General features: G+C 32.6%; 3 protein-coding genes across 5 annotated transcripts in view; 2 read left to right on the top strand and 1 right to left on the bottom strand.

Moving 5' to 3' along the window:
* Positions 1-20013, bottom strand: part of LOC131675495 (kinesin-related protein 4) — a 596376-nt gene extending 576363 nt beyond the window's left edge. For 2 of the 3 annotated variants that reach the window (XM_058954493.1, XM_058954495.1), the window contains exon 1: positions 19213-19990. In XM_058954493.1, coding sequence (XP_058810476.1) covers positions 19213-19474 — 262 coding nt within the window. In that variant the 5' untranslated portion in view covers positions 19475-19990. Of the gene's footprint in view, positions 1-19212 lie in introns of all 3 variants that reach the window. The other variant, XM_058954494.1, reaches the window with a different exon arrangement.
* Positions 20014-21282: 1269 nt separating this feature from the next.
* LOC131675514 (uncharacterized) lies at positions 21283-22308 on the top strand. Its single transcript, XM_058954525.1, has one exon. The coding sequence runs from the start codon at positions 21283-21285 to the stop codon at positions 22306-22308; it is 1026 nt and encodes a 341-aa protein (XP_058810508.1).
* A 15-nt stretch (positions 22309-22323) lies between these two features.
* LOC131675513 (uncharacterized protein K02A2.6-like) lies at positions 22324-25383 on the top strand. Its single transcript, XM_058954524.1, has 3 exons — positions 22324-24167; positions 24332-24660; positions 24725-25383. The coding sequence occupies exons 1-3, from the start codon at positions 22324-22326 to the stop codon at positions 25381-25383; spliced, it is 2832 nt and encodes a 943-aa protein (XP_058810507.1).
* The last annotated feature ends 894 nt before the right edge of the window (positions 25384-26277 follow it).

Here is a 26277-nt window from a genome sequence, read left to right as displayed (position 1 = left end):
CTTTTGTAGCTGATGTTAAATCATGTATACCAGAAATCGGCATTGCAAACTTTTATAATTCAGAGCAGAGTGGTTTCCAATTAGAAATGCACTTGGGAAGAACATTAGCAGTTGAAGGAGAAAAGCTGGTGCAATGTCTGGTACAGTCGGTTTCATCGACAACGCACAGTTATACAATTCAGCTAACTATATCAGCAACCGGGAAACTTTTATCACCATTTTTTATAGTATTAAAAGAAAAAAGTGGTCAATTCGGTCCCGTAGTGGAATCTTCATTATTTAGACCAGAAAATGTGCATGTGGAAGCATCTAAATCTGGAAAATTAACGACAAGTTAGTATATTTTTCTTTATTATAATGCAATGACATAAAAAAATGTTGACATTTTTTTATTTTAGATCGTTTTAAAATTTGGTTGAAAGAAGTTTTTTACCCAAATGTTGGACCTCAATCTGTACTTTTACTCGACTCTTGGAGTGGACATTGCGATAAAGCTGTAAGGGAAACGATGCCGACAAACAAAATTGTTAATATAAAAAAAATTCCCACAGGAATGACAGGGAACATCCAACCACTCGATGTTTATGGATTTCGTAACGTTTCGTTTCTGGAAAAACTTCGTTCGACGTTTATCAGATAAGTAATTTTGATGGACTATGAAATGAAACTACATTTAAGAAATAACATCATAAAAATGCAGTCTCTTGTCCAGAACCAGCTTTCTTCACCAAGATATACAAATATTTTTAAATACGCTTGGTATAAAAGCGGCTGCAGTGCTGAAAAATCAGCTAAAACAGATAACCCTGTTGATTTTAGTTTTGGAAATTCTTGTAATATACATTGCGAAGTAGAAGCATGTAAAAATGTTGCTATAATACGGTGTGGTTGGTGTAAAAGATCATTATGTTTCAAACACTTTTTCGATGATTATCATTTCTGTAAGGAATTCGTTGAATGATACATTTTAATTTAACGATAAATAAAAGAAAGAAATAGATTAAAATTATTATGAAAAATCCAATTATATGTAGTATCGCGTACGATGGCTCTTACGTAAATATATTTATGTATCTACATACGAATATTAATATATATGTATAGATCTATAAATGATAATTAGACCTCGTGGTATTCTCGTGTTTATTTTTAAGAGATATTTCTCGCCATTTTAGTACTATTAAAATAAAATGTATTAAACACAATTTTATTTGTCATAAATTATGTTTGAGCTACAGATATATTTTATTAAAAAAAATGGGATACCCCACGTACGGTGTAGAAATCAATTATTTTAAGAAAAAGCAACTGATAAACTCAATTCTCCCAAAGTTAGGTCTATTAGCCTACATTTGGTTGGGTAAGGGTGGTTTATGGGGGTTTGGTGGGTTAGAGGCAGGTTGGTTAGTTGAGGTAGCTCGCTCAGGCGTAGGATTAAATTATTTCAGGAAATAACAAACGACTAAACTTGTTTATCCCAGGGTCAGGTGAATTAACCTGCTGATAGTTTGACGGGGATGGTTTCTAGGGGGTGAAACACCCCTTAAATATATTTTTTTTTAATCTGGAAACACGTCAATTTGATTTTGGTATTTTCTCATTATTAGTGCCATTTTTAAATCACTCGAGCTGATTTACTATATTACATGTCGTAAAACAGTACAAAAAATAATGTATTTACCCCTATTAAAAAGGGGGTTGCAACCCTTCGGTATAAATGTTATGTCCTTAAAAGCGCTTTTTTATAAGAAATTTTTTAACGTTGAGTTTACTGAAAAATATTCATTTGATGCTGAGAAATATTAAAAAAACTGATTTTAGGGGTTGATTTTCAGGGTGGATTTCACCCCTTAAAAGCCCTTATGGGCCGATAAAAAGAACATGTATCTAATTTTTTTTAAAGTACTACAACATATCCTAAAACCATTCAAATGTCAAAGGTGAGGTCGGGTCGGGGTGGTTCCCTTGTAAGTGCTGTACACGCATTTCTTCTTTTATCATTTCACAAGATTCAGCATAAATATTATTACGAATTATATTATCTAGAATTTTTATTTATTCATTGTCAATAACAGAATTTCGTTGAATTCTATAATCTAAAGCTTTATGTTGGTCAATAAAAAAAAGTTTTCCATGTGAAGGATTTTTGTCATCGCTCGGGTAAAGAGCTTTATTCGTTGGATAATATATTTATCTTGGTGTGGGGCCAAACCGACGTCATTCAAAATTGACTAAATATGCATTTAAACGAAGAAAAAAACAAAGAATTATTATAGTTTCGTATACGTTCAAAAAATGACAATTATTTATCATGTTTTTTTTTCGAATAAATTAGAAAGGTTAGATGGAAAATCAGACAAGAAATCCAATTTTAATAATCTATGACCATATATAACAATTAATGAAAGACAATTCTTTATTTAAAATTTTTTCACTTATAACATGTTTAGCTTGACAATATTAACCAAAAAAATTCATTGGTAGTCATAGGTCTTGAAAAACACGATTATTATAAATAATACGTTTCCGAACATTTTGCCGTCTACGGTATCGATTTCCTATTTCTCGTATTCGTCTATTTTGTTGATAAGTTTCCGTTTCATTCACAGTGCATTTTCGTCGACCTATACAATATTTTGAAATTTATGGAGCAAAATAGTTTTTATAATTTTATAATAACAAATGTTTTACGAGGTGTGTTTACTTTCGATTATCGATTTTTTTGTTTTGTTATGTTGGTACACTCTTCCCGAACATCTGTACCAAGTTTCAAGTGTATAGCATTTTTTGTTTGGTTGTGAGAGGCGTAAAGGTTATAAGTGTTTTGCGTGCTCGGCGATTTCTTGCTATCGAAAAATATGGATCAAAGGATTTGCATCAAATTTTGTGTAAAAAATAAAATAAAGTGCTCCGAAACACTTGAAATGTTGACGGTGGCATACGGTGAAACTGTTCTGAGTAAAAAAAATGTTTACAAGTGGTACAAACTCTTCCAAGATGGCCGGGAAGATTCCAATGACGAGCCTCGCTCTGGACGCCCAAGCACGTCAACAACTGATGAAAACGTTCAAGCAGTGAAAAAAATTGTTCTGGAAAATCGTCGAATCACTATCACAGAAGTTGCTGAGGATGTTGGTATATTGCTTGGCTCGTGCCATGAAATTTTTTCTAACGTTTTGTGCATGAGACGTGTGTCAGCGAAGTTTGTTCCGAAATTGCTAAATTTTGACCAAAAGAACCGTCGTATGAGCATCGCTCAAGAACTGTTGAATGACGTCAACGACGACCCAGATTTACTCAAAAGGGTCATAACTGGTGACGAATCATGGGTATATGGTTATGATATCGAAACCAAAGTCCAATCGTTCCAATGGAAGAGCCCAGATGAGCCAAGACCGAAAAAAGCACGCCAAGTTCGATCAAATGTCAAAGTTTTGCTCACTGTTTTCTTCGATTACCATGGCGTGGTGCATCAGGAGTTCTTACCATATGGACGTACGGTCAATAAACAGTATTATCTTGAAGTATGCGCCGTTTGCGAGAAGCAATACGAAGAAAACGCCCAGAATTGTGGAAAAACATTTCATGGCTTTTGCATCACGATAATGCCCCTGCTCACTCATCTTTGCTTGTGAGAGAGTTTTTGGCCAAAAACAACACCACAATCATGCCTCATCCACCATATTCACCGGATTTGGCCCCATGTGACTTTTTCTTGTTCCCAAAACTAAAGAGACCTATGAAAGGACGGAGATTTGCAACGATTGAAGATATAAAGACTGCAGCGCTGGAAGAGCTCAAGGCTATACCGAAAAGTGCTTATGAGAAGTGCTTTGAGGATTGGAAAAACCGTTGGCATAAGTGTATTGTATCTGAGGGTGATTACTTTGAAGGAGACAACATAAATATTGATAAATAAATAAATATTTTTTCTTAAAAATACAAAGTCACCTTTCTTTTTGAACACACCTAGTATACAACTATTAATTTGATATTAAATAAGTTAAATAATATAACTCTTATTATATATCTCGAAAAATATTACATTTTTTTTATTGTCTAGATAACTAATTACGTAAAATAACTGAATATAATGAATGTTTCTAATTTTATTATTATGTGTGTGTGCGTGCGTGCGTGTGTTCACACAAGATAATTATATTATAATCTAAGCAGAATAACGTGGAAAATTAAATAAGGTAACGAAAAATAAATATCATAAAGCAGTAGTCGAAATGTATTCTACTAACCGTAATTGAAGTAATATTAGAAACCGCAAATCTTGGATAATAATGGAAATATATGAACTTTAGTGAGGAAACAGCACAGTATCTTCAATTTTATCAAAATATCTTATACTGAACAAAAATAAGTTAATGTTTAATTAAGATTGATATATATATAGATATATAATAATTTTATTATATATATATAATAAATTTCATTATATATATATATATATGATTTTATTATAAATAAAATTCTAAACCGTCTGCACTTAAGTGAGTGGCGATGATTCGGCCGAGGGGTCAATGCCCGTCCGGCCTCAAAAAAGAAGGTCTGTGATGACCACAAGGTCGATTTTTTGTAGAACGGTCTGGGGATGTTTTTGAACTTACTCTTGACTACGGCTTAACCAGAAGTGTCCTCTCATTGCCTTGAAGGGTTTCCAGTGGCTGACGCGGTCCAGACTAGCCTCTATTACACTGGGCTGAAGGTATGAAGTGGCCGAGATTCCGACGAGGAAGTGACTGGGCGTCAAGCCGTCGAGGTCCCACAAGTCACCGGTTGCTAAAATAAGCGATCTACTATTGAGTATAACCTCGACTGATATGAGAAGAGTTGAAAACTTCGCATAAGAGAAGCGGTGCTGTAAGTGTCACTTCATCGGTTTTACTCCAGCTTCCCACAGGCCGCCGAAGTTCGAGGCGGAAAGTGGAATGAATCTCCAGACTATGCCTTTCTTCGCACGAGGTCCCAGTTGAATTTTGCCTCTCAAAGGAGACGGCACAGCTGAAATACGTAGCCACAAAAGTTGATGTCGTTGTCACTCCAAATCTCATTTAGGCAACCTCGTCGGCTAACGCATCTGAGCAGGGATCCGAGGAAGCTAGCTGTAGTGAGATCTCCGGCGAGTTCGAGGTGAATGGCCTTGGTGTAGGTGCAGATGAAAAGAGCTACGTAGTCCTTGACGGTGGATACACCCCGACCTGCATAACTGCACAAATGGTAGGGACCGGCGTAGTCGATGCCGGAGGTAGAAAATGTTTGAGCTGCCATCACTCGAGCTGAGGTAAGTGCTGCCATTAGCTACGACGAGATCATAGCAGTGAGACGTCAACGTCATTCATAAACTTATTATACACTTTGAAAACTCTAGAAAATCGCAAATCAACTTTCGATTTTTTTTTCAAAACTGACCTCTGATAATGGCATTACACCCACCACAGTCGATGCTATCTAAACTAACTTAGAATAACTTAGAACTGTAACATAGTTTATACCACTATTAGAATCCATTTTTACTGCGTATGTTCCTTGATCTGCTTTCTTATCAACTTCATTTTTAATCTTTACTCTGTCTTCTCTAATTTATCAGTTGATCTCAGCCCTAACTTTTTTAAATGAAGAACCAAAGTTATTTCCTGAAATAATTTAATCCTACGCCTGAGCGAGCTACCTCAACTAACCAACCTGCCTCTAACCCACCAAACCCCCATAAACCACCCTTACCCAACCAAATGTAGGCTAATAGACCTAACTTTGGGAGAATTGAGTTTATCAGTTGCTTTTTCTTAAAATAATTGATTTCTACACCGTACGTGGGGTATCCCATTTTTTTTGATAAAATATATCTGTAGCTCAAACATAATTTATGACAAATAAAATTATGTTTAATACATTTTATTTTAATAGTACTAAAATGGCGAGAAATATCTCTTAAAAATAAACACGAGAATACCGCGAGGTCTAATTATCATTTATAGATCTATACATATATATTAATATTCGTATGTAGATACATAAATATATTTACGTAAGAGCCATCGTACGCGATACTACATATATTTTGATTTTTCATAATAATTTTAATCTATTTCTTTCTTTTATTTATTGGTAAATTAAAATGTATCATTCAACGAATTCCTTACAGAAATGATAATCATCGAAAAAGTGTTTGAAACATAATGATCTTTTACACCAACCACACCGTATTATAGCAACATTTTTACATGCTTCTACTTCGCAATGTATATTACAAGAATTTCCAAAACTAAAATCAACAGGGTTATCTGTTTTAGCTGATTTTTCAGCACTGCAGCCGCTTTTATACCAAGCGTATTTAAAAATATTTGTATATCTTGGTGAAGAAAGCTGGTTCTGGACAAGAGACTGCATTTTTATGATGTTATTTCTTAAATGTAGTTTCATTTCATAGTCCATCAAAATTACTTATCTGATAAACGTCGAACAAAGTTTTTCGAGAAACGAAACGTTACGAAATCCATAAACATCGAGTGGTTGGATGTTCCCTGTCGTTCCTGTAGAAATTTTTTTTATATTAACAATTTTGTTTGTCGGCATCGTTTCCCTTACAGCTTTATCGCAATGTCCACTCCAAGAATCGAGTAAAAGTACAGATTGAGATCCAACATTTGGGTAAAAAACTTCTTTCAACCAAATTTTAAAACGATCTAAAATAAAAAAATGTCAACATTTTTTTATGTCATTGCATTATAATAAAGAAAAATATACTAACTTGTCGTTAATTTTCCAGATTTAGATGCTTCCACATGCACATTTTCTGGTCTAAATAATGAAGATTCCACTACGGGACCGAATTGACCACTTTTTTCTTTTAATACTATAAAAAATGGTGATAAAAGTTTCCCGGTTGCTGATATAGTTAGCTGAATTGTATAACTGTGCGTTGTCGATGAAACCGACTGTACCAGACATTGCACCAGCTTTTCTCCTTCAACTGCTAATGTTCTTCCCAAGTGCATTTCTAATTGGAAACCACTCTGCTCTGAATTATAAAAGTTTGCAATGCCGATTTCTGGTATACATGATTTAACATCAGCTACAATAGCATCAGCATTAGTTTGTAATTCTTCTTTACTTTCTAATGTTTTTTGGTAATAAATTTATTTATTTTTCTAGATACTATTCTATGAGCTTTTTTAAATTTTAGTAACCAATTTTGAGAAGCCTTAAATGTTATAGGTGGTTTATAAAGGTGGGGGTTAGATAGGTTAGGGGTAGGTGGATAAGAGGTATGTGATTCAGCTGGGATAACTCGCTTATGGTGTAAAATTCAATTATTTCAAGAAATAATAAACGACTAAAGTTGCTTTTCCCAGGATTAGGTAGGTTAGCCTGCATGTGGTTCGATAAGGGTGGTTTATGGGGGTTTGGTGGGTTAGAGGCAGGTTGGTTAGTTGAGGTAGCTCGCTCATGCATAGGATTAAATTATTTCAAGAAAGAACAAACGACTAAACTTGTTTATCCAAGGATTAGGTGGATTAACCTGCTGATAGTTTGACGGGGGTGATTTCTAGGGGATGAAACACCCCTTAAACACATTTTTTTTTTAAATCCGGAAACACGTCAATTTAATTTTGGTATTTTCTCATTATCAGTGCGATTTTTAAATCACTCGAGCTGATTTACTATATTACATGTCGTAAAATAGTACAAAAAATGGTGTATTTACCCCTATTAAAAATTGCAAACCAAACCAAGGGTTGCAACCCTTCGGTATAAATGTTATGTCCTTAAAAGCGCCTTTTTATAAGAAATTTTTTAACGTTGAGTTTATTGAAAAATATTCATTTGATGCTGAGAAATATTAAAAAAACTGATTTTAGGGGTTGACTTTCAGGGTGGATTTCACCCCTTAAAAGTCCTTATGGGCCGATAAAAAAAAACACGTATCTAATTTTTTTTCAAGTACTACAACATATCTCAAAATCATTTAAATCGGTAAGGTCGGGTTGGGGTGGTTGCCTTGTAAGTAAAGCAAATGGCATAGTGAATTTCTGTTACACTAGTACGCTGTTACACTGACTTCAACGGACCCTATCTTCGGACCTATTTAGGACGCCAGAATGAGTATCATATCCAAAATGCAGCCAAATTAACCGAAACCACTTTTCCCATAAGCGTATTGTAGGGTCCTTTCATTGCATTTATTCGTTAATGGGTTAAGTTGGTAGCACGTGGAATTATAGAAGAAGCTATTAGCTCAAATTATAGTAGGCTGCAGAGACGCTATGATTGCTTTTTTTTGTAGGAGCGAAGACATGACTTGCGCTTTATAAAACTGCTCTCTCGTGGAGTTATAGAAAAAGCTGATTTCTCAAATCATAATTGGCTTCAGAAACGATATAGTTGCTAGCTATTCTTTTATAGCAGGGAAGACATGAATTTAGAATCTTATGTTAAAATCTTACGGAATGATAGCATTTGATGCTAACTTAAATCACAGTTGTTTTGAGAGTGTTTATTTTTCTCAGGTAGTCATTATCTATGATGAAAATTCGTATTGCCGAAGTTGCTTTTTCCGGTGCTCTGTCTCTTTCGAAACACTGTCGTGGCGACTTTCATTTCGTTCATATCATTTTTGTAAACAGATACACCTTACTTTTTCTTTAGAATTATGAATGTGTTCACGAACCATTTTCGTCGGATGCAAGTTATGCGGTTTACAAAAGCGGATTAAAAAATTCTGTCCTTGTCGGCCATCGTATGTGCACGATATGCATAGTGAAATTGATTCGGAGAAACTGCCCATTCTACAATCAAGAAATTTTAAGTTATCAGATGATGGAAGGCGAGGTATGGAATTATATATAATATGTATATAATAACCTTTTATTGTGCAATATATAAAAATATATTATTATTTTTATTAAATTTATTAACGGTAAAATAAAATAAATCTGCTCGAGAGTAAAAGCTGTTAGTCCTACAAGCTCTACAACTGAACTAAACACTGTCGCATCTGCAGCTAGCAACATACTTTTGCGGGAAAGCGACGAAAAACATTTTATTGCTCCATTTAGAGACATCGGTCATCGGCGCGGTGACGCATCGCGGACATGCAGCGTACAAAGGTTTTACAGCCCGGCCTGGACCTTTTCCTCGACAAATACTCAAAATATTACAGCCAATGCTAGCTCATGTATTTTCCAACACTCCCACTTATTTTGTAGGTTCGATAACACAGATCGACAAAATATAATTTTTTTTAGAACCTTAGTAACACATATAATTTTTTGGCACTGAATCCAAACCTGGCTACAGACTTGCTCTAGCACGTCAGATTTTTAAAATATTCTAACATAAAAGTTCAAAAATCGACGTTTTAGCCTATATTTGAAGTTATGAAGCATCGCCATATTCTTTATTCACAAAAAACTACAGATGGCATCTTAAAAAAGAAGTCTTGCCTTTTCAAATGCCATTAAGTTTGCTCAAATAGCTCATTTTTTCTTTCAGATACTTAATTTTCAAATGTTCCATTTCCATGAATTCTTTTCCTCTTAAAATCTATAGGATTCTTAATATTTTGTTGTCGAACTTTGATACTTATGTTGTCTTTTTAGTTTCAACTCATTTTTCAAGTGTCTTTTACAATAATACGATTGTTGCAGCCGAAAACATCCCTAAGTAACATAGGAGGTGAAAACGGGATGAAAACGCAAATTTGGGGTGACTGAGGATGCCATAACTTAGCTTATATTATTTTCTTACCTTAACAAACTGAACTTATTTAAAAAACTGGACCGAAATACGTGGAAGGTGCAAAGTTAAAATACTTTAAGACCGTTTTTTTACGTTTTCACCCCCTTTTCACCCCCTATGAGATAGTTAGGGGTGGCTTCGGTTACCGAAACTAGGCTTACATTATTTTTCTATCCTCATGAACTTATTTTTTAAAAAATGTACCAAAATACGTGAAAAGTTATAAATGAAAATATTTTTAGACCGTTTTTGCATTTTTCACCTCTTTCAAGATACACAGGGGTGGATATTTTCAGTTGACGAAATTCGATATCTACTAGTTTTCGGCCGCAACAATCGTATTTTTATAAAAGACACTTGAAAAATGAGTTGAAACTAAAGACAACATAAGTATCAAAGTTCGACAACGAAATTTTAAGAATCCTATAGATTTTAAGAGGGAGAGAATTCATGGAAATGAAACATTTGAAAATCAAATATCTCAAAGAAAAAATGAGCTATTTGAGTAAACTCTACGGCATTTGAAAGGGCAAGATTTCTACTTCAGGATGCCGTTTGTAATTTTTTGTGAACAAAGAATATAACGATGCTACATAACCTCAAATATAAACAAAAACGTCGATTTTTGAACTTTTAGGTTAGGATATCTTAAAAACCTGACGTGCTAGAGTAATTTTGTGGCCAGGTTTGGATTCAACGCAAAAAAATCTACAAGAATGGATATATCTTACTCAGATTTAAAAATTTGGTTGAACTGTGATGCAATTTATCGCGCGAGTAGCAAAACTGTTACTTGGTTAAGGGCTCGGTGAAAATATATAGCGGTTGTAGTAGTTTATTTTTGTTTCGATTATAATAGGAGTACCTCCGTGTGATTTATTACGCGAGTGATTGATTTTATGTACAGTGTAGTATGGTATATTAATATACGAGGGGTAGTCAATAAGTCTTTACAAAAAGAAGGAAAACAAAGTTTTGCGTATGTAATTTTTTTTATTTTTCAACATAATCTCCTTGAAGGTCGATACATTGTATTAAACGGCCTTCCAGTTTTTTTAAGCCATCAGAAAAATATTATTTCTGAAAACCCTCAAAATAGGCATTTGTTTCGGCGATGACTTCTTCATTCGTCGTGAATCGTTGTCCGGCAAGCCATTTTTTGAGGTTAGGAAATAAGAAAAAGTCACTGGGAGCCAATCCAGGCGAATATGATGGATGGTCAATTAATTCGAACTTTAAATCGTTAATTTTTGCCATCAAAACTGCACTCGTGTCAACTCGAGCATTGTCTTGAAGAAAGAGACATTTTTTTTGGTTCAAGTGGGGACATTTTTTCTGATTTTTTCTTTCAGCTACCTAATAATGACGCATAATATTGTCCAATGATCGTCTGGCCCTTTTCCAAGTAATCGATGTAAATGATTCCATACGCATCCCAGAAAACCGTGGCCATAATCTTGTCAACTGACTTTACTGTTTTTGCCTTCTTTGGGGCTGCTTCTCCTGCGGTAATCCATTGTTTTGACTGTTCTTTGGTTTCAAGAGTGTAGTGGTGTACCCATGTTTCATCTACAGTTATGAGTCGACGCCAAAAGTCTTCCGAATTACGACGTATGTGTGCCAAAAGAGCCTCAGAGGTGACCACGCGGGTTCGTTTGTTTTCAACAGTGAGCAAACGCGGCACCCATCTTGCTGATATTTTTTTCATCCCCAAGTTTTCATGCAAAATTAAAATGATTGTACCCTTTGATACCCCTGTGACCTCGACTAATTCTCGCAATTTTAATCTTCTATCACTCAACACCATATCATGGATTTTGTTGACCATTTCGGGCGTACTCACTTCTCCTGAACGAGGTTCATCTTTTGTTGTTGTTCGACCGCGTTTAAATTCATTTAGCCAGTTATAAACAGTCTTAAACTCAAGGGCGGACTTGCCATGAACGGCCTTCAACTCAACTGTGATTTCTTTTGGTGTAAGATCTTTCAAATGAAAATGTTTTATCACCGCTCGAAATTCTGTTTTTTCCATTTTTGAAATAAACCAATAACATTTTGTTCAATCAACGCTAACAAAAAACGACTTAATGAATCAAGCTGAAACTTTAGTTAGTAGTATTGCTTGCCAAAAACATAATATAAGCATGACCAGTGCCATCTCTTGGATTTTGTAAAGACTTATTAACCCCCCCCCTCGTAGTTTTTACTTGAAAAGTGTGTTTCTGATATTAACATGATGTCTATATTTTCATAGATTAAAAATGCTTTTAATTTAATATGCTTCTGCATAAGACCGTTTACGTTCCAAATAGCAAGTTTTAGACTGCTCATTGTGCCATTTTGTTTCCTAGTAGAATTAAAAGATTTAACATAGTATCTGTTCTTTGCATCAGCTGCTCCATCATATGTTCGAGGTTATTCTTTGTGTTTACTTCGTTAGTATGTCTACTTAGCTCTGCTTGAACACCTGTTTGTTTTGATATTTCTATCTCACTCTGATCATTTTGTTTTGATATTACCTGTGCATATGTTATATTTGGTTTAACTCTATTGATGTTGGCATTTAAATTTGAATTTGAATTTTGATGAAATTGAATACTGTTTTGATTTAACGTTTTTTTTTTAATCTAGAAAACAGTTTTTGCTGTAATTGCTTACAAAATGGTAACCTTTATAGTTTGCGGTATGATTTCCTCTGTAATTTGCACATATTACGTCTTTTATTTTTTGTTTAATTGGGTATTCTTTAGTTTGATAATATTTAACATATTTCATACACACAGCACTTTTGTAACAATGTTTTTGTATGCCAGTTTTCTTGGCAGTTTTGACATTGAAGAATTTCTCTTTTAACGTTCGGCGGCTTAAATTTGATTACCTTGTTTAAGAGTCGTCTTACTTTATAAATTTCTTGGCTTCTATAATTACGTTCAATTTCAACTGTGAAAAGCAACAATGGTAGTTTTGTGATGCGATGCTTTATATTATAAATACTTAACATTGTATATTCATGTTCTTCTATGGCTGCTTTTAATTTATCTATATCAACTGACGGATGAATATTTCTTAATATAACTTTAAAACCTTTTTCTTCTTTGCGCTGGTAAGTGTTAAATTGCGTATTTTTTTCTTTCAATACAGTAATAATTGGCAAATATTTTTTTAAAGTTGTTGGCTGAATTTTAATTTTGTTTAGTCCTATTACTTTCAAAGTATAATTTTCTTTGGCTATCATGTTCAGTAGATTTTCTGACGGTTTGATATTGTCTACATTGTAAACGAAGATCGGAGGGGGTTTACTTTTCAACTTATTTGCTTTATTGTATTCTTCTCCACTATGATTTTCTTCATTTTCTTTATTTTCTTGTAGTATTTCGCACTTCCCACTTGTGTTGTTAGACAGTAGTCGGATAATTGGGTTTATATAAGACCGCTTCCAGCGGCAAAATAGGAGGTAATTCAATCGCTATCTCTTTGGTTGAGTCTAGCATACAACGATAAGATTAAAATATTTCTATCGAAAATACATTCTCATGGTGAAAAAATTCTTAATATCCCGGATAATACAAAACGTTTTTGAACTAAAAAAACCAAACTAAAAAACGTGAAATTTTGATGGAATAAACGTTTTTAAAATGTTTTGAAAATGTTTCATCACTAATAATCTAAACAGGCGATATTATTAATCGTTTGTAAAACGTTTTCCAAACGTTTTGATATCGTTTGATCTATTATTATATTAAAAGTTTAGGTTATTACAAATAAAATTAAAACGTTTTGAAAACGTTTTGAAAGCGTTCTCAAAAGGTTTTGTATTATTCAAATTGTATATATCGTAAATATATATAATTCAGATATTCGATAATGTATTGTATTTTTTATTCCAAAAAGGTACTAATGATAATGGAAGTGATGACTGTATAGCACGTATTGTTTTTCAAAGGCGTGAAATCTTAAAAGTATTTGGTAAGCTCGGCGATTTTCTTTTATCAAAAAAATGGAGCAAAGAGTTTGCATTAAATTTTGTGTGAAAAATGGAATCCAGTGCTTTAAAGTAATCTTGAAATGTTGACAATTGCATACGATGAGTCTACTCTGAGTAAGAAGTATAAGTGGTATAAGCTATTCCAAGAAGGACGAGAGAATGTCGAAAACAAACCTCGCCGTTTTTAACCGAAATCGTTGAAACAATGAAAGAAATTGTGTTAAAAAATCATCGAATGACCATCAGAGAAATTGCAAAAGATGTTGGTATATCGGTTGGCTCATGTCATGATATTCTTTCGGATGTTTTGAATGAAGTCAATGAAGTTCCTGATTTTCTCAAAAGGGTTGGGTCATAACTGGTGATGAATCCTAGATATATGGTTATGATGTCGAAACTAAAGTCCAATCGCCCCAATGGAAGACCTCAGAAGAACCAAAACCCAAAAAAGCACGCCAAGTTTGATAAAATTTCAAAGCTTTGCTCACTGTCTTCTTTGATTACCGTCGTGTAGTACATCAAGAGTTCTTACTATAAGGTCGTACAGTCAATAAAGACTATTAGCTTGAAGTTATGCGCCGTTTGCGAGAAGCAATACGAAAAAAACGTCCGAAATGGTGGGAAAACAATTCATGGATTTTGCATCACGATAATGCACCTGTTTACTCATAGTTGCTTGTGTCGAACATTTTCGGCCAAAAACAAAACCACAATCATATCTCAAGCATCATATTCACCGGATATGGCCCCCTGCGACTTTTTCCTGTTCCCAAAATTCAAGAATCCCATAAAAGGAGGTTTGAAACAATTGAGAACATAAAAAAAAATCGCTGGAAGAATCAAGGCTATACCAGAAAATGCTTACCAGACTGCTTCGAGAATTGGAAAAAACGTTGGCACAAGTGTATTATGTCTGAGGGGGATTACTTTGAAGGAGACAACATAAATATTGATGAATAAATAAATATTTTTTCATAAAAATAAAAATTCACCTTACCTTTTGAACACACTTATGAAATAAAAAATTATTGACATTTATCAAAAAAGTTTGGTATTGTAAAATACCAGTGACGGTTATTATCAAGTATGCCTCGACGTACCCAGGAAATTTTAGTGAACTCGCAAAGAAGAGATGTAAGAAAGCCAAAATCGACAAAGAAGAAATTGTTAGTGACAGTAGTGCTAATTTAGAAAATATATCATATGAAAGAAACATGAGAAAAACGTCCGAAACTTTGGAAAAACAATTCGTGGATTTTGCATTACGATAATGCACCTACTCATTCATAGTTGCTTGTGAGAGATTTTTTGGCCAAAACCAACACCTCAGCTTCCATATTCACCGGATTTAACTCCCAGTGACTTTATTCTTTTCTTAAAACTTAAGAAACCCATAAAAGGACATTGATTTTTAACGATAAAAACTGCATCGCTGAAAGAATTCAAAGCTATACATCAAAATGATTATGAAAAGTGCTTCGATGATTGGAAAAATCGTTGGTACAAGTGTATTATATATAACGGGGATTACTTTGACGGGGACAACATAAATATTGACCAATAAATAAATATTTTTTGAGAAAACCATAAAGTCACGTTACTTTTTAAACATCCCCCGTAGCTCGAAATGAACTATTACTTTGAATAGCACAGTCTATTTTATTGTTATCGGCTACCGCTACATGATTGTATTGTTGCAATGTACACGCTCTTATAGTAAACTTATCATCTTACAGTAATTAATACCTTTTTTACAAGTATTGTTCAACAGTATTAAGATTACATTAAGATGAAGACCTGATCTATCTAATTACACTGGATCCCTGCTGAAAAAAATCCATTGGAAACTATTAAAAAAAAGTCAATGGATTTCAATCCTCGATCTTGTTCGTCAAAATAACCATTGAAATCGTTTGGAATTAAACGAGGAGATACTGTATTATTGGAATCTATTGAAATTTATTAGGCGTGAAACGATACGTTACCATTGATTTCCATTCAAAACTTTTATGTTGAATTGCTTTCAATAGGGAATTATACCATTCACGGTAACATTCTTAATAGGATTGAATGATATCGATATCTCTTCCATACTAATTTGTCATTAATCGTAATTTTTACGAACAAGATCGAGGATTGAAGTTTATTCAACTATAGAAATGAATGGTGAACAATATACAATGGTAAATGAGTCAATTGAATCAATAGATTTTTATCGTTGAATAGTTTTTAATAACTTTGAATATTTGATGACTATTGGAATGAATGAGATTCTATGGTACATAACAGTTCTGTACTCATTGCCAGATTTCAATCAATTGCAAAAATATTTAACAATTTATTTTACTACTATGTAATCTCTATTGAATAAATTCAAATGATGCAACTTTTCTTACTGATATATCGTAAGTATAACATTGAGATTCGTAAAAAATGAATTAATTCCATCATTACGATTGTTTATTCTCTACAATTGTCATTTATTAAATTATATAAAAAAAACATTAAAATAGATTCAATGAGAACATTATTTTTAAAATAATCATTAGAATGTATGAAATATATTAAAACTAAAAAAATCTATACAGCATCCATTTTCCATTGGAATCGAAATAAAACTATTCCATTGAGTACAATTGAGAATTTATTTTAGAAACTATCATTAAAATGTATAGAAAATCATAACATTGAATACGATTACATGTATCACCCGTTCATCATACATTGAAACCGATTGAAAATTGTTAGATTGAGGCCATTGAGTATTTATTTTTCAAATAATTTTTAGAATTTATAGAATATAGTTACATCAATTATGATTAGATATAGTAGCCATTTATCATACATTGAAACCTATCGAAAACTTTTCGGTTGAGTCTAATTGGAAAATTATTTTTTAAACGATCATTAGTATCTATAGAATATGGTTCCATTAGGTGCGATTGGTTACAGTACCCTTTCATCATACATTGAAATCTATAAAAAATTGCAGGATTAAGTACGATTGGGGAATTTTTTCGACATAAGTCTTTTGAAACTCATTAAATGCGATTCAATAAAATAACATTGAATTGATTTTTATTAAAAGTATTGTTTATAATGATTTATTACGATTGAAATTAATTGGAATTTTTACTTTTCATTACTAATGCCATTAATTACCATTGAAAGTGATTCATTTTCAATCGCCACTTAAACGTTGATACATTCATTCCATTGAACACAATTGATTACCATTCTATATAAATCATTCTTAATAGGAACCAATGATTTTTATTCAGCAGGGTAGTTAATGATACATGTACTTGAATTAGCCCAACACTACTAACACTTCCATTATCATGGGTACCTTTTTAAATGTTTCCCCGCCTGGGATAAAAAAAAATACAAGCGTTATCGAACATCTAAATTATCTATATGAACGATATATGTTTCGAAAACGTTTTGAAAACTTTTTACAAACATTAGCATACTCTGAAAATGAGAAAAATGGATGGACTTATCCCACGTTTTAAAAAGTTTTAGAAACGTTAATGAAAGAAAACATATCTTTTTTTAATATATTTTAAGGATTAGCTCGAAATTTATTACACTTTGTTCAAATACTTATTCTACTCATTGCAAAATAATGAAAAATATACATGTTCATTGATTATGCACTTTAAAATAGCCATGGAATTCAATTTAATAACAAAAAACATGGTACAAATATCTTTTGTTCTAAGCTTACATTTGAATACAATTAATTACGATACATGTAATTAGAAGTTTAGCTATGTCTCTACATATGTATTGTAAACCACAAGTTGTATACTATATATATATATTAATTTAATTTTAAAAAGTTTATAAACTAATATGACAATAGAGATTATTACTTTTTTCATTGATTTGCTCCAAATTATTCATAATACCTTCAATGGTTTATTACATAAAATATTATTAATTAGAGATTGATTTTCAAATATATAACCATTCAAATATCTCATATTAATTAGAATCGCTGTATATCAAAGATTACTTTATTTTGAAATGTATAGAATTTCTGTCCATTACATTCCTTAAGTAAGCTTTGACTTGGAATTTTTATTTTATAATTACAAATAAAATAGATTTTCTGTAGTACTTGATTTGTAAATGAATTTCTTAAGAAAATAAATCATAAAATTAAATCTAGTAAAAATAAAATTTAAAAAACTTATAAACTTACAATCTGTTACTGTTGTTATTATTATTATTGTGACTACAAGAACTACATCCACATGGAAAGCTGCAGATATATATTAGTCTTGGTTCTCTATAGTCATGAATATCTAGACCCAGTTCCCCCTTAATTTTTTTAAAATGGTGTAAAAAGAGAAAGTTTTATATGTATTATGACTGGACCTACAGTTCAAAGTGAAATCTGAACTACCAGAATTACGATAACAAACATTCAAAATTTCACTTCTAAAAATCTTTACATGCTTGGAGCTCGAACCCAGAACCTCTTGCACGGAAGCCTGGGCTCTTACCTACTGAGCCACCACAATTTCTTGTGATCTAGAAATTTTGAAAATATATCAAAATTTTTAATATCAAGTAACATTTTATAGATTTAAAAAAATATATAAGTATATCTTTTTAAATATTTCAATATTTAAAATATTAAAATATTTATCCTATACATCTTAGTCAATTATGTTCCCTTCATCTGTTGAAAATCATAAAGTACTTGTACTATACCAAGTTGAAATTATTTTGATGTAAAACAGTTTGAAATACTTGTTTATAATGTTATTCTTATTATAAATAAGTGACCTGTTTGAAAATATCAGTTTATTATTGCTAAAAAATATTTCTTTTAGCCATTGTATTAAATTATAGAACTAATTGTCTTAATAATGATATGAGAAAAAACTTACTTCTAAAAATATATACTCAACAATTGCAATATTCCATTTCAGATTGATATTTGGCACTGATCAATCACAATGAACATACCACTACTTATAATTATATCATAGCCTTGTTATATGAAATGTTGAACAAATTACCAAAAGTGGCTATAAGCTATTTAAGAATTTAAAACATGTATTATAATGATACGATTAATAGAAAAGTTATGTTATCTTGAATCTAAATTGTATCAAAGCTAACTACTAATTGTATTAAAGCAAGCTAATGAATTGTCAATAATCTTTAATCTATTAATTAATTTATTGAATATTTTTGATGTTGATTATATTATCATGCACTTTAAATCAAAGTATATAGTGGAAGATAAAAATGAAAAGGTTGTTAAACTTCAAATCCATGTAATCAAAAAATTCCAATAAAATATAAAAAACGTTAAATATTAAGTAACATTTTACAGATTGAAAATAAATATAAGTATACTTTTTTAATACAGAATTAATTACGAAACCATGTTAATGTTTAAAGGAAAACAATCATTTACTATTAATCAATTTCTTTTATATAAAAATTAAATTTACCAATGTGATTTTGTTGATCATTAAATCCAGGCAAAGATTGATCAGTTGATATTGCCATTAATGTTGACATTGGTGATTGCATCTGGGAAAGTCTTGGTAATGAGCGTAAATTTCCAGCAGCAATAGTTGTATTTTTTTTACGTCGTTTTACTTGTTGTCTCAAAGCATGCTTAACAATTTTCTTATTTTGAACCATAATAGAATTATTCACAAAACTTGAATCACCATTTAGGTTACTTTTCATATTGAACTTATTTTCCATGGTGTTTAATCTTCTTCATTATATGTTGTATTAAAAATTCCATATGAAACAGCATAACCACAATAGTCTTGAACATAAACTGTTTCTGATATAAGGTAAATTGTTCATTTTACCTGAAAAATTATTAATTGATAAATCGAAAAAGTTTACTTAGCTTTCAATAACTTTCCAATAGTTTTTCAATGCTATATTTTTTTTCTTTTGTAGACAATGAAAAAAGTAAACTTTTATTTATATATTTTCATATTTTGAAAACATGTATTTTATCTACTTGGACAGATGAATTTTACGAAAAATGAAAAACAATAATAATAAGTAATATTCAGAAACTTAATTTTTTAGTTTTGCCACTTCAGTGCCACTTAAAAACTTTGTAAACTAAAAACATTCTAAGCAAAAATACATTCATTAACTTAATAAAACCGACAAATTGTTGTATGAAACAAGAATTATACATTCAACACTGACATAAGTGAAACATCTCCAAAAATCTATCAAAATTCGAAAGGAAGGTTGATGTTTCCGAATTTTGAATTTCCAAGTGAAAGACAGACCAATCTGTGGCTGTATTCCATTTATTTTATTAAATGACCTAAAAAGACATGGAACAGTTTGAAGAATTGCTCCTAAGTTTTACCATCCGATAAATAAAAATATATCTCCATATAAATTATTTATAAAAAGTTATAAACAATTTTTACTTTTATTATCAATTTTTTGTAAAAATATAAATTATTTATAAATTTTATAATTGACAAATTCGTTCAGCTATCTATCAGAAAAATTGCTCCTTAATCAAATTTAACATAACATTATTAATTTAATTGTTATTAATAAATTAAAATAGTATTAGTGAAATTAACTTATTACGTTACTCGCCTGCTAAAAGGACATTCAACCGATTCCAATATCTATTGTGACGGCGGACCATTTTTAAAATTTTAATTTTTCGTAAGAATATTTTTTTCATATAGCATCTAAGGCAAGCACGAAACGAGAACAGTTGCTCAATAGCGAAGAGGGCCGAGATGAGTGTCGCGATAAGAATTTCCCTCGAAAAGCAATAAAATCCGTACTGCATCCGAGCCAGCGTTCTCTCACGCATGCAAAGAGCGCGTAGCCCCCTTGCACGTATTTCTATTCTATTCTATTCTATATATATTTATTGGCTCCGGTTTCCCATACGGCCATCAACTGACTTGTGGCGCTTGTGCGCCGAGAGAGCGAATTTGGCGAAACTTTTGAAAAAGTGAGCAGAAAAGGTTAGAAATTAAGTAGAATAAAGTTTAAGCTAGAAAAGAGGAAAAGAAGATTGATAATTAGTTCGTAGTGATAATAGTAGTTATAGTATTAGTAGTGAAAATTAAGTACATCATAAAAGTATCTCAGCGCTTTTGAGAAATTTGCATAAAATTTCTATAAGGGATGGTTTGTGTAATGTATAATTCTTAACAAATGAGTATCGACGTATGTGATCAACATCTTGAAGATTGCGTCTAGTCTGTCTTTCGCTAACCATCGTTTGAGTTTGACGTTTGTAACTTAATTGAATAAAACCATCTATTTTTGAGTTATAATTCTGGTATAATTATTGAGATACAACAATTGGCGACGAGGATGAACTGGTGAATTAATGGAAATGAAGAAGATTCTGATTCAGAGGACGATAATACCGTTTTTGTCAATGAGGCTGTGAGTGAGAGAAAGGTCGATGGTACGATGGCTGTCCAAGCTTATTTGGCACAATTGCTGAGTATGATCTGGCGGAAGATTGGGAGTTGTGGCAAGAGCGATTGGAGCAGTTTTTCATGGCTAATGAAGTCAAAGATGAAAAGAAGGTTCCTTTACTAATTACATTTTTGGGTAACAAAGGTTATGCTTTATTAAGAGAATTATGTACGCCTGATAAGCCCGCAAGTAAAAATTATGCAGCGCTCACTGAAACTTTGAAAAATCATCTCAAGCCTGAATCTAGTGAAATAAGCGAGCGTTATGCATTCAAAAAATGCCGACAAAAAGAGGGCGAAGATATTAAAACGTTTGTTGCCAATTTGAAAAAATTGTCTGTGAATTGTAATTTTGGTACAGAATTGAAAACTCATTTGCGAGACCAGTTTGTTTTTGGCGTTTCATGCAAATCAACAAAGAGGCAGCTACTCAAAGAAAAGGCGTTGACGTTTGATTCAGCGGTGCTACTGGCTCAATCCACGGAAACGGCGACACGCGATGCAGAGGGCATGCTGGGAGAATCAACGGCAGCGGCATATTCAACGACGGTCAACTATGTAACGGATAAGAAGAACAAGAATGCGTATCAAAGCGATAAAGCGAGCGCGAGCGATCAACAGAGTTATAGTAGTGGTAGTGGTAATAGATGTTATTGTTGTGGGAAAGCTAACCATAGAAAAGCAACTTGTAGGTATCGCGATTATAAATGTAATAATTGTCAAGAAGTAGGTCATTTGGCTATCGTTTGTAAAGTAGCAAAGTCACAGTCAGGTTTAAATAGTCGGAGTGCAAGTAATTTTCGGTTGAATAGTCAAGCTAATTATGATAATGAACGGACAAATAATCAGGGTTATAGTAATAATAGAAATGGAAATAGAGCTAATAATTTGAATAGAACGAATTTGAAACAGAATTATATTGATGAGGTAGATAGCGTTGTAGAAGAATTTGACAATCTGTATCACTTAGTTAAATTTGAGAACAAGATGAAAGTTAAACCGTTAAAGATTAATTTAGTTGTTGAAAATGTTACAAATACTTTTGAAATTGATACAGGATCACCAATTACGGCAATGTCAAGTTCTTATTTTTTTAGTAGACAATAATTGAAAAGATTGGAAATGAATGAAACGAAGCGAATTTTTAAAAGTTACTCTGGTGATGTTATTGTACCGATTGGTTTGGTTAAAGTTAGGATATTGTTTTTTGAGAAAGATTATGATTTGCTATTGTATGTTTTGCCTGGTAATAGTAAGCCAATTTTAGGTAGGGATTGGTTGGAGGTGCTAGGGATTATTAAGAACTTTGAATGTAAGATGAATGAAATCAAAACAATCAATGAATGTGAGAGTAGATTTGCGGAAATTGTTAAAGAATTTGGAAATGTATTTAACGATGAATTAGGAACGTATAATAAGCGTACATTTAAGTTGGAATTGAAACCGAATGCAGTACCGAAATTTTGTAAACCGCACCCTGTACCGTATGCGTTGCGAGAAAAAGTGGAAATGGAAATTGATAGGTTAATTAAGTCGGGAGTTGCAGAGAAAGTTGAGTCAAGTGAATGGGCAACACCTAGAGTGCCCATATTGAAATCTAATGGTCAAGTAAGAATTTGCGGAAACTATAAAATTACTGTGAATCGGTATTTAATTGTAAATAGGCATCCTATTCCAAGAACACAAGACTTGTTAGCAATGCTGAAAGGAGGAACAATTTTTACAAAACTTGATTTGATGAATGCATATCAACAATTTTTACTCGATGAAGAATCGCAAAAACTAACAACAATCAATACACACAAGGGACTTCTTAAATATAAAAGACTTGTTTTTGGCGTAGCTATAGCACCTGGTATTTTTCAAGGAGAAATTGAAGAAATGTTGAAAGGCATTCCTGGTGTATTAAAATTTTTTGACGATATTCTGATTATAGGAAAAAATGTTCAAGAGTATGATACTAGATTGAGAGAAGTTTTATTGCGATTCAGTGATGCAGGGTTGACAGTAAGAAAAAGTAAATGTATTTTTGCAAAACCGAAGGTTGATTTTTTAGGTCATACGATCGATGCCGAAGGTATTCATGTTTCGGACAAGAAAGTTCAAGCAATAAGAAAAGTTGAGCCACCAAATAATGTAAAAGAACTCCAAGTCTTTTTAGGAATGATGAATTATCATTCAAAATTCATTCAAAATTACTCATTCATTGTTAGCCCGTTATATAGGTTACTCAGACAAGATGTTCGTTGGAAATGGACTGAAGAGTGTCATCAAGCATTCGAACAAGCGAAGGCGAAATTGAGTTCTTACCAGGTTTTGGTACATTATGATACGCAGTTACCTGTCAAAGTTACCTGTGATGCATCACCTGTGGGAGTTGGAGCGGTATTATCACATATTTTTCATGATGGCAGTACGAAACCAATTGCATTTGCGTCAAGATCACTTTCACCGACCGAGCGGAATTATTCGCAGCTTGATAAGGAGGCTCTCGCTTTGGTATTTGGCGTAAGAACTTTTCATCAATATCTATATGGTAGGCATTTTATTCTCGAGACAGACCACAAGCCACTTATATATATTTTTGGAAATAAGAAAGGGTTACCGGCAATGGCCGCGAATAGAGTACAACGGTGGAGTTTAATATTAGCTGGGTATGATTATGAAATTAGATACATTAAAGGAGTTGAAAATGAGAGCGCTGATTTTTTATCGAGATTTCCTATTCAAAATAATAGCAACAATGAGACTGAAGAATATTCGTATTTGAATTATTTTAACGAAGGAGTGAGAACGTTTTCATTAGATTCTATTCGCAGTGAGACAGACAAAGATCTAATTTTGAATTTAGTAAAGAAATATTTATTGCATGGTTGGCCTAAAAACGTTCACGATAGATTGTTGCCTTACAAGCGAAAAGAACAAGAATTAACATTAAAAATTGTTGTATTATGTGGGGTTATCGTGTATGTGTGCCTTCATCTCTCAGAGAAGATATGATAAGTGAACTTCATAGTTCACACATGGGTGTTGTACGTATGAAAATGTTAGCTCGCTCATATATCTGGTGGCCAATGATGGACTTACAGATTGAGAATAAATGTAAACAATGTGAATTGTGTCTTGTTAGTGCTACTAATCAACCTAAAACTTCTTTACATGTTTGGAGTTGGCCAGAAAGTGCAAATCAGCGTTTACACGCAGATTTCTGTGGTCCAATTGATGGAAAAATGTTTATTGTTATTCTAGATAGTCATTCAAAGTGGATTGATATACGAGAATTGAATAATATTATAACTGAAACAACTATAGATGTTTTTAGAGATTACTTTGCCACGTGGGGAATACCAAACACATTGGTTACAGACAATGGCCCAACGTTCACTTCTAAGTTGTTTGAAGAATTTATGATTTCCTATGGAGTTTCACATAAAAAAACTGCGCTTTACCATCCAGCTAGTAATGGGGCCGCTGAAAATGCAGTGAAAACTTTTGAAGGCTAAGATTAAAATACTGAACAAAGAATGTTCATCAAGAAAAGAAGCCCTTGCTAAGTATTTGTTTCATTATCGATCGTCTCCACATTGTACAACAGATGTAAGTCCAGCTGAGTTGCAAATTGGCAGGAAATTTCGTACAAGATGGGACTTGTTAAAAGAGAAAGTAAAAAATAACGTTTATCACAAACAACAAGAGCAAAGAAAATATTTCAGGGGTAACAGAAATGTGACTTTTGATGAGAAAGAAGTAGTTATGGCGAGAGACTATGCGAATGGTAATTGGCGAAAAGTTAAAGTTGATAAGCAGGTCAGTCCGGTTACCTATAATGTCACAACGGATGATCAACGAGTATGGAAGCGTCATGTAGATCAATTGCGAGCATGTAATTTGTCAGTGAGCGATAGTCATAATTTAAGAACACCAGAAAAATGTAATAGTCCTATTGCTAATGTAACTCAGAATGATTTGAATGACAGAGAGAAGTTGATAGTGTGTGAGAGCAATTTAGAAAGAGCAGCGAGTGGAGATCAATCACAAATTATAGAAAATGCATGTAGTCCGAAATCGAATATTACTATTCCAAGTAATCGCGTGTTAGAATCTTCAACCAATGTTACAGAGCCAACAATTTTACGACGTTCAACTAGAGTAGTTAAAGCTAGAAAAGTTCTTGATTTATAATGTTCTATGACGTTTATATGTCTATTCTTAAAGGTCGAGGAATGTAATGTATAATTCTTAACAAATGAGTATCGACGTATGTGATCAACATCTTGAAGATTGCGTCTAGTCTGTCTTTCGCTAACCATCGTTTGAGTTTGACGTTTGTAACTTAATTGAATAAAACCATCTATTTTTGAGTTATAATTCTGGTAAAATTATTGAGATACAACAGTTTGGGATCTGAAAGGAATTGTGAAATTGTATAAGGCGGGAAGATCTTTGTTTTCATCAGTTTGAAAAGTAACAATTTTCGATGATTGTCAAAACGTTCGCAGGACCAAAAAACATGATTAAGGTCTTCATTGTCCTTGCCACAAGGACATAAGGGAGATTGAACTAAATTTTTTCTATGTAAGCTATATGCTAGACTGTAATGGTTGCTTCTCATGCGTACTGTGGTTACAACTTGTGTCCTGCACAAGGTAGTGTTGTTAAACCAGGGTTTGGAAGAATGACTAAAGTAGTTTTGGAAGTATTGGACTCCTTTGTTTACGTCCACTCGTGTTAGGAATTTCTTGAATTTATCTCTACAGAGATCGTTAGTGAACTGACGTAGGTTCGAATGAGGTATTAAGTTGGATGGACTAATACCTGAACCGCAAGCTTGTTTGGCAAGAATGCGTCTGCTGTTTCATTGCCAGAAATACCTTTATGACTTGGAATCTAAGCAAAAATTACTTCTTGATGGTTCTGAAGAATTTCTAAAAGTCTTGTTTTTATTCTGAATATTGTAATATGCGTAGAGTCGATAATTGCTTCTTGGTGGGTAAGGTAGAGGAGCGTACTAAGAGAGTCCGTGAAAATGATAGATTTACTAATTTTCTTGAGAATAATTAGTTCTAGTGTAAATTG

This window comes from Phymastichus coffea, unplaced genomic scaffold (assembly GCF_024137745.1).
Source record: "Phymastichus coffea isolate CEN01 unplaced genomic scaffold, Cenicafe_Pcof_1.1 PCOF00024, whole genome shotgun sequence".
Classification (NCBI taxonomy): Eukaryota; Metazoa; Arthropoda; class Insecta; order Hymenoptera; family Eulophidae; genus Phymastichus; species Phymastichus coffea.
This window is presented reverse-complemented; position numbering and strand designations above follow the sequence as displayed.

Bases quoted from the DNA above. Each gene is read 5' to 3' on its own strand.
- LOC131675514 (XM_058954525.1), top strand. From the start codon at position 21,283: ATGGCTAATGAAGTCAAAGATGAAAAGAAGGTTCCTTTACTAATTACA.
- LOC131675513 (XM_058954524.1), top strand. From the start codon at position 22,324: ATGAATGAAACGAAGCGAATTTTTAAAAGTTACTCTGGTGATGTTATT. The intron at 24,168-24,331 runs GTATGTGTGCCT...GTGTCTTGTTAG, and splicing joins GTATTATGTGGGGTTATCGT to TGCTACTAATCAACCTAAAA. The intron at 24,661-24,724 runs GTAATGGGGCCG...TACTGAACAAAG, and splicing joins TGCGCTTTACCATCCAGCTA to AATGTTCATCAAGAAAAGAA.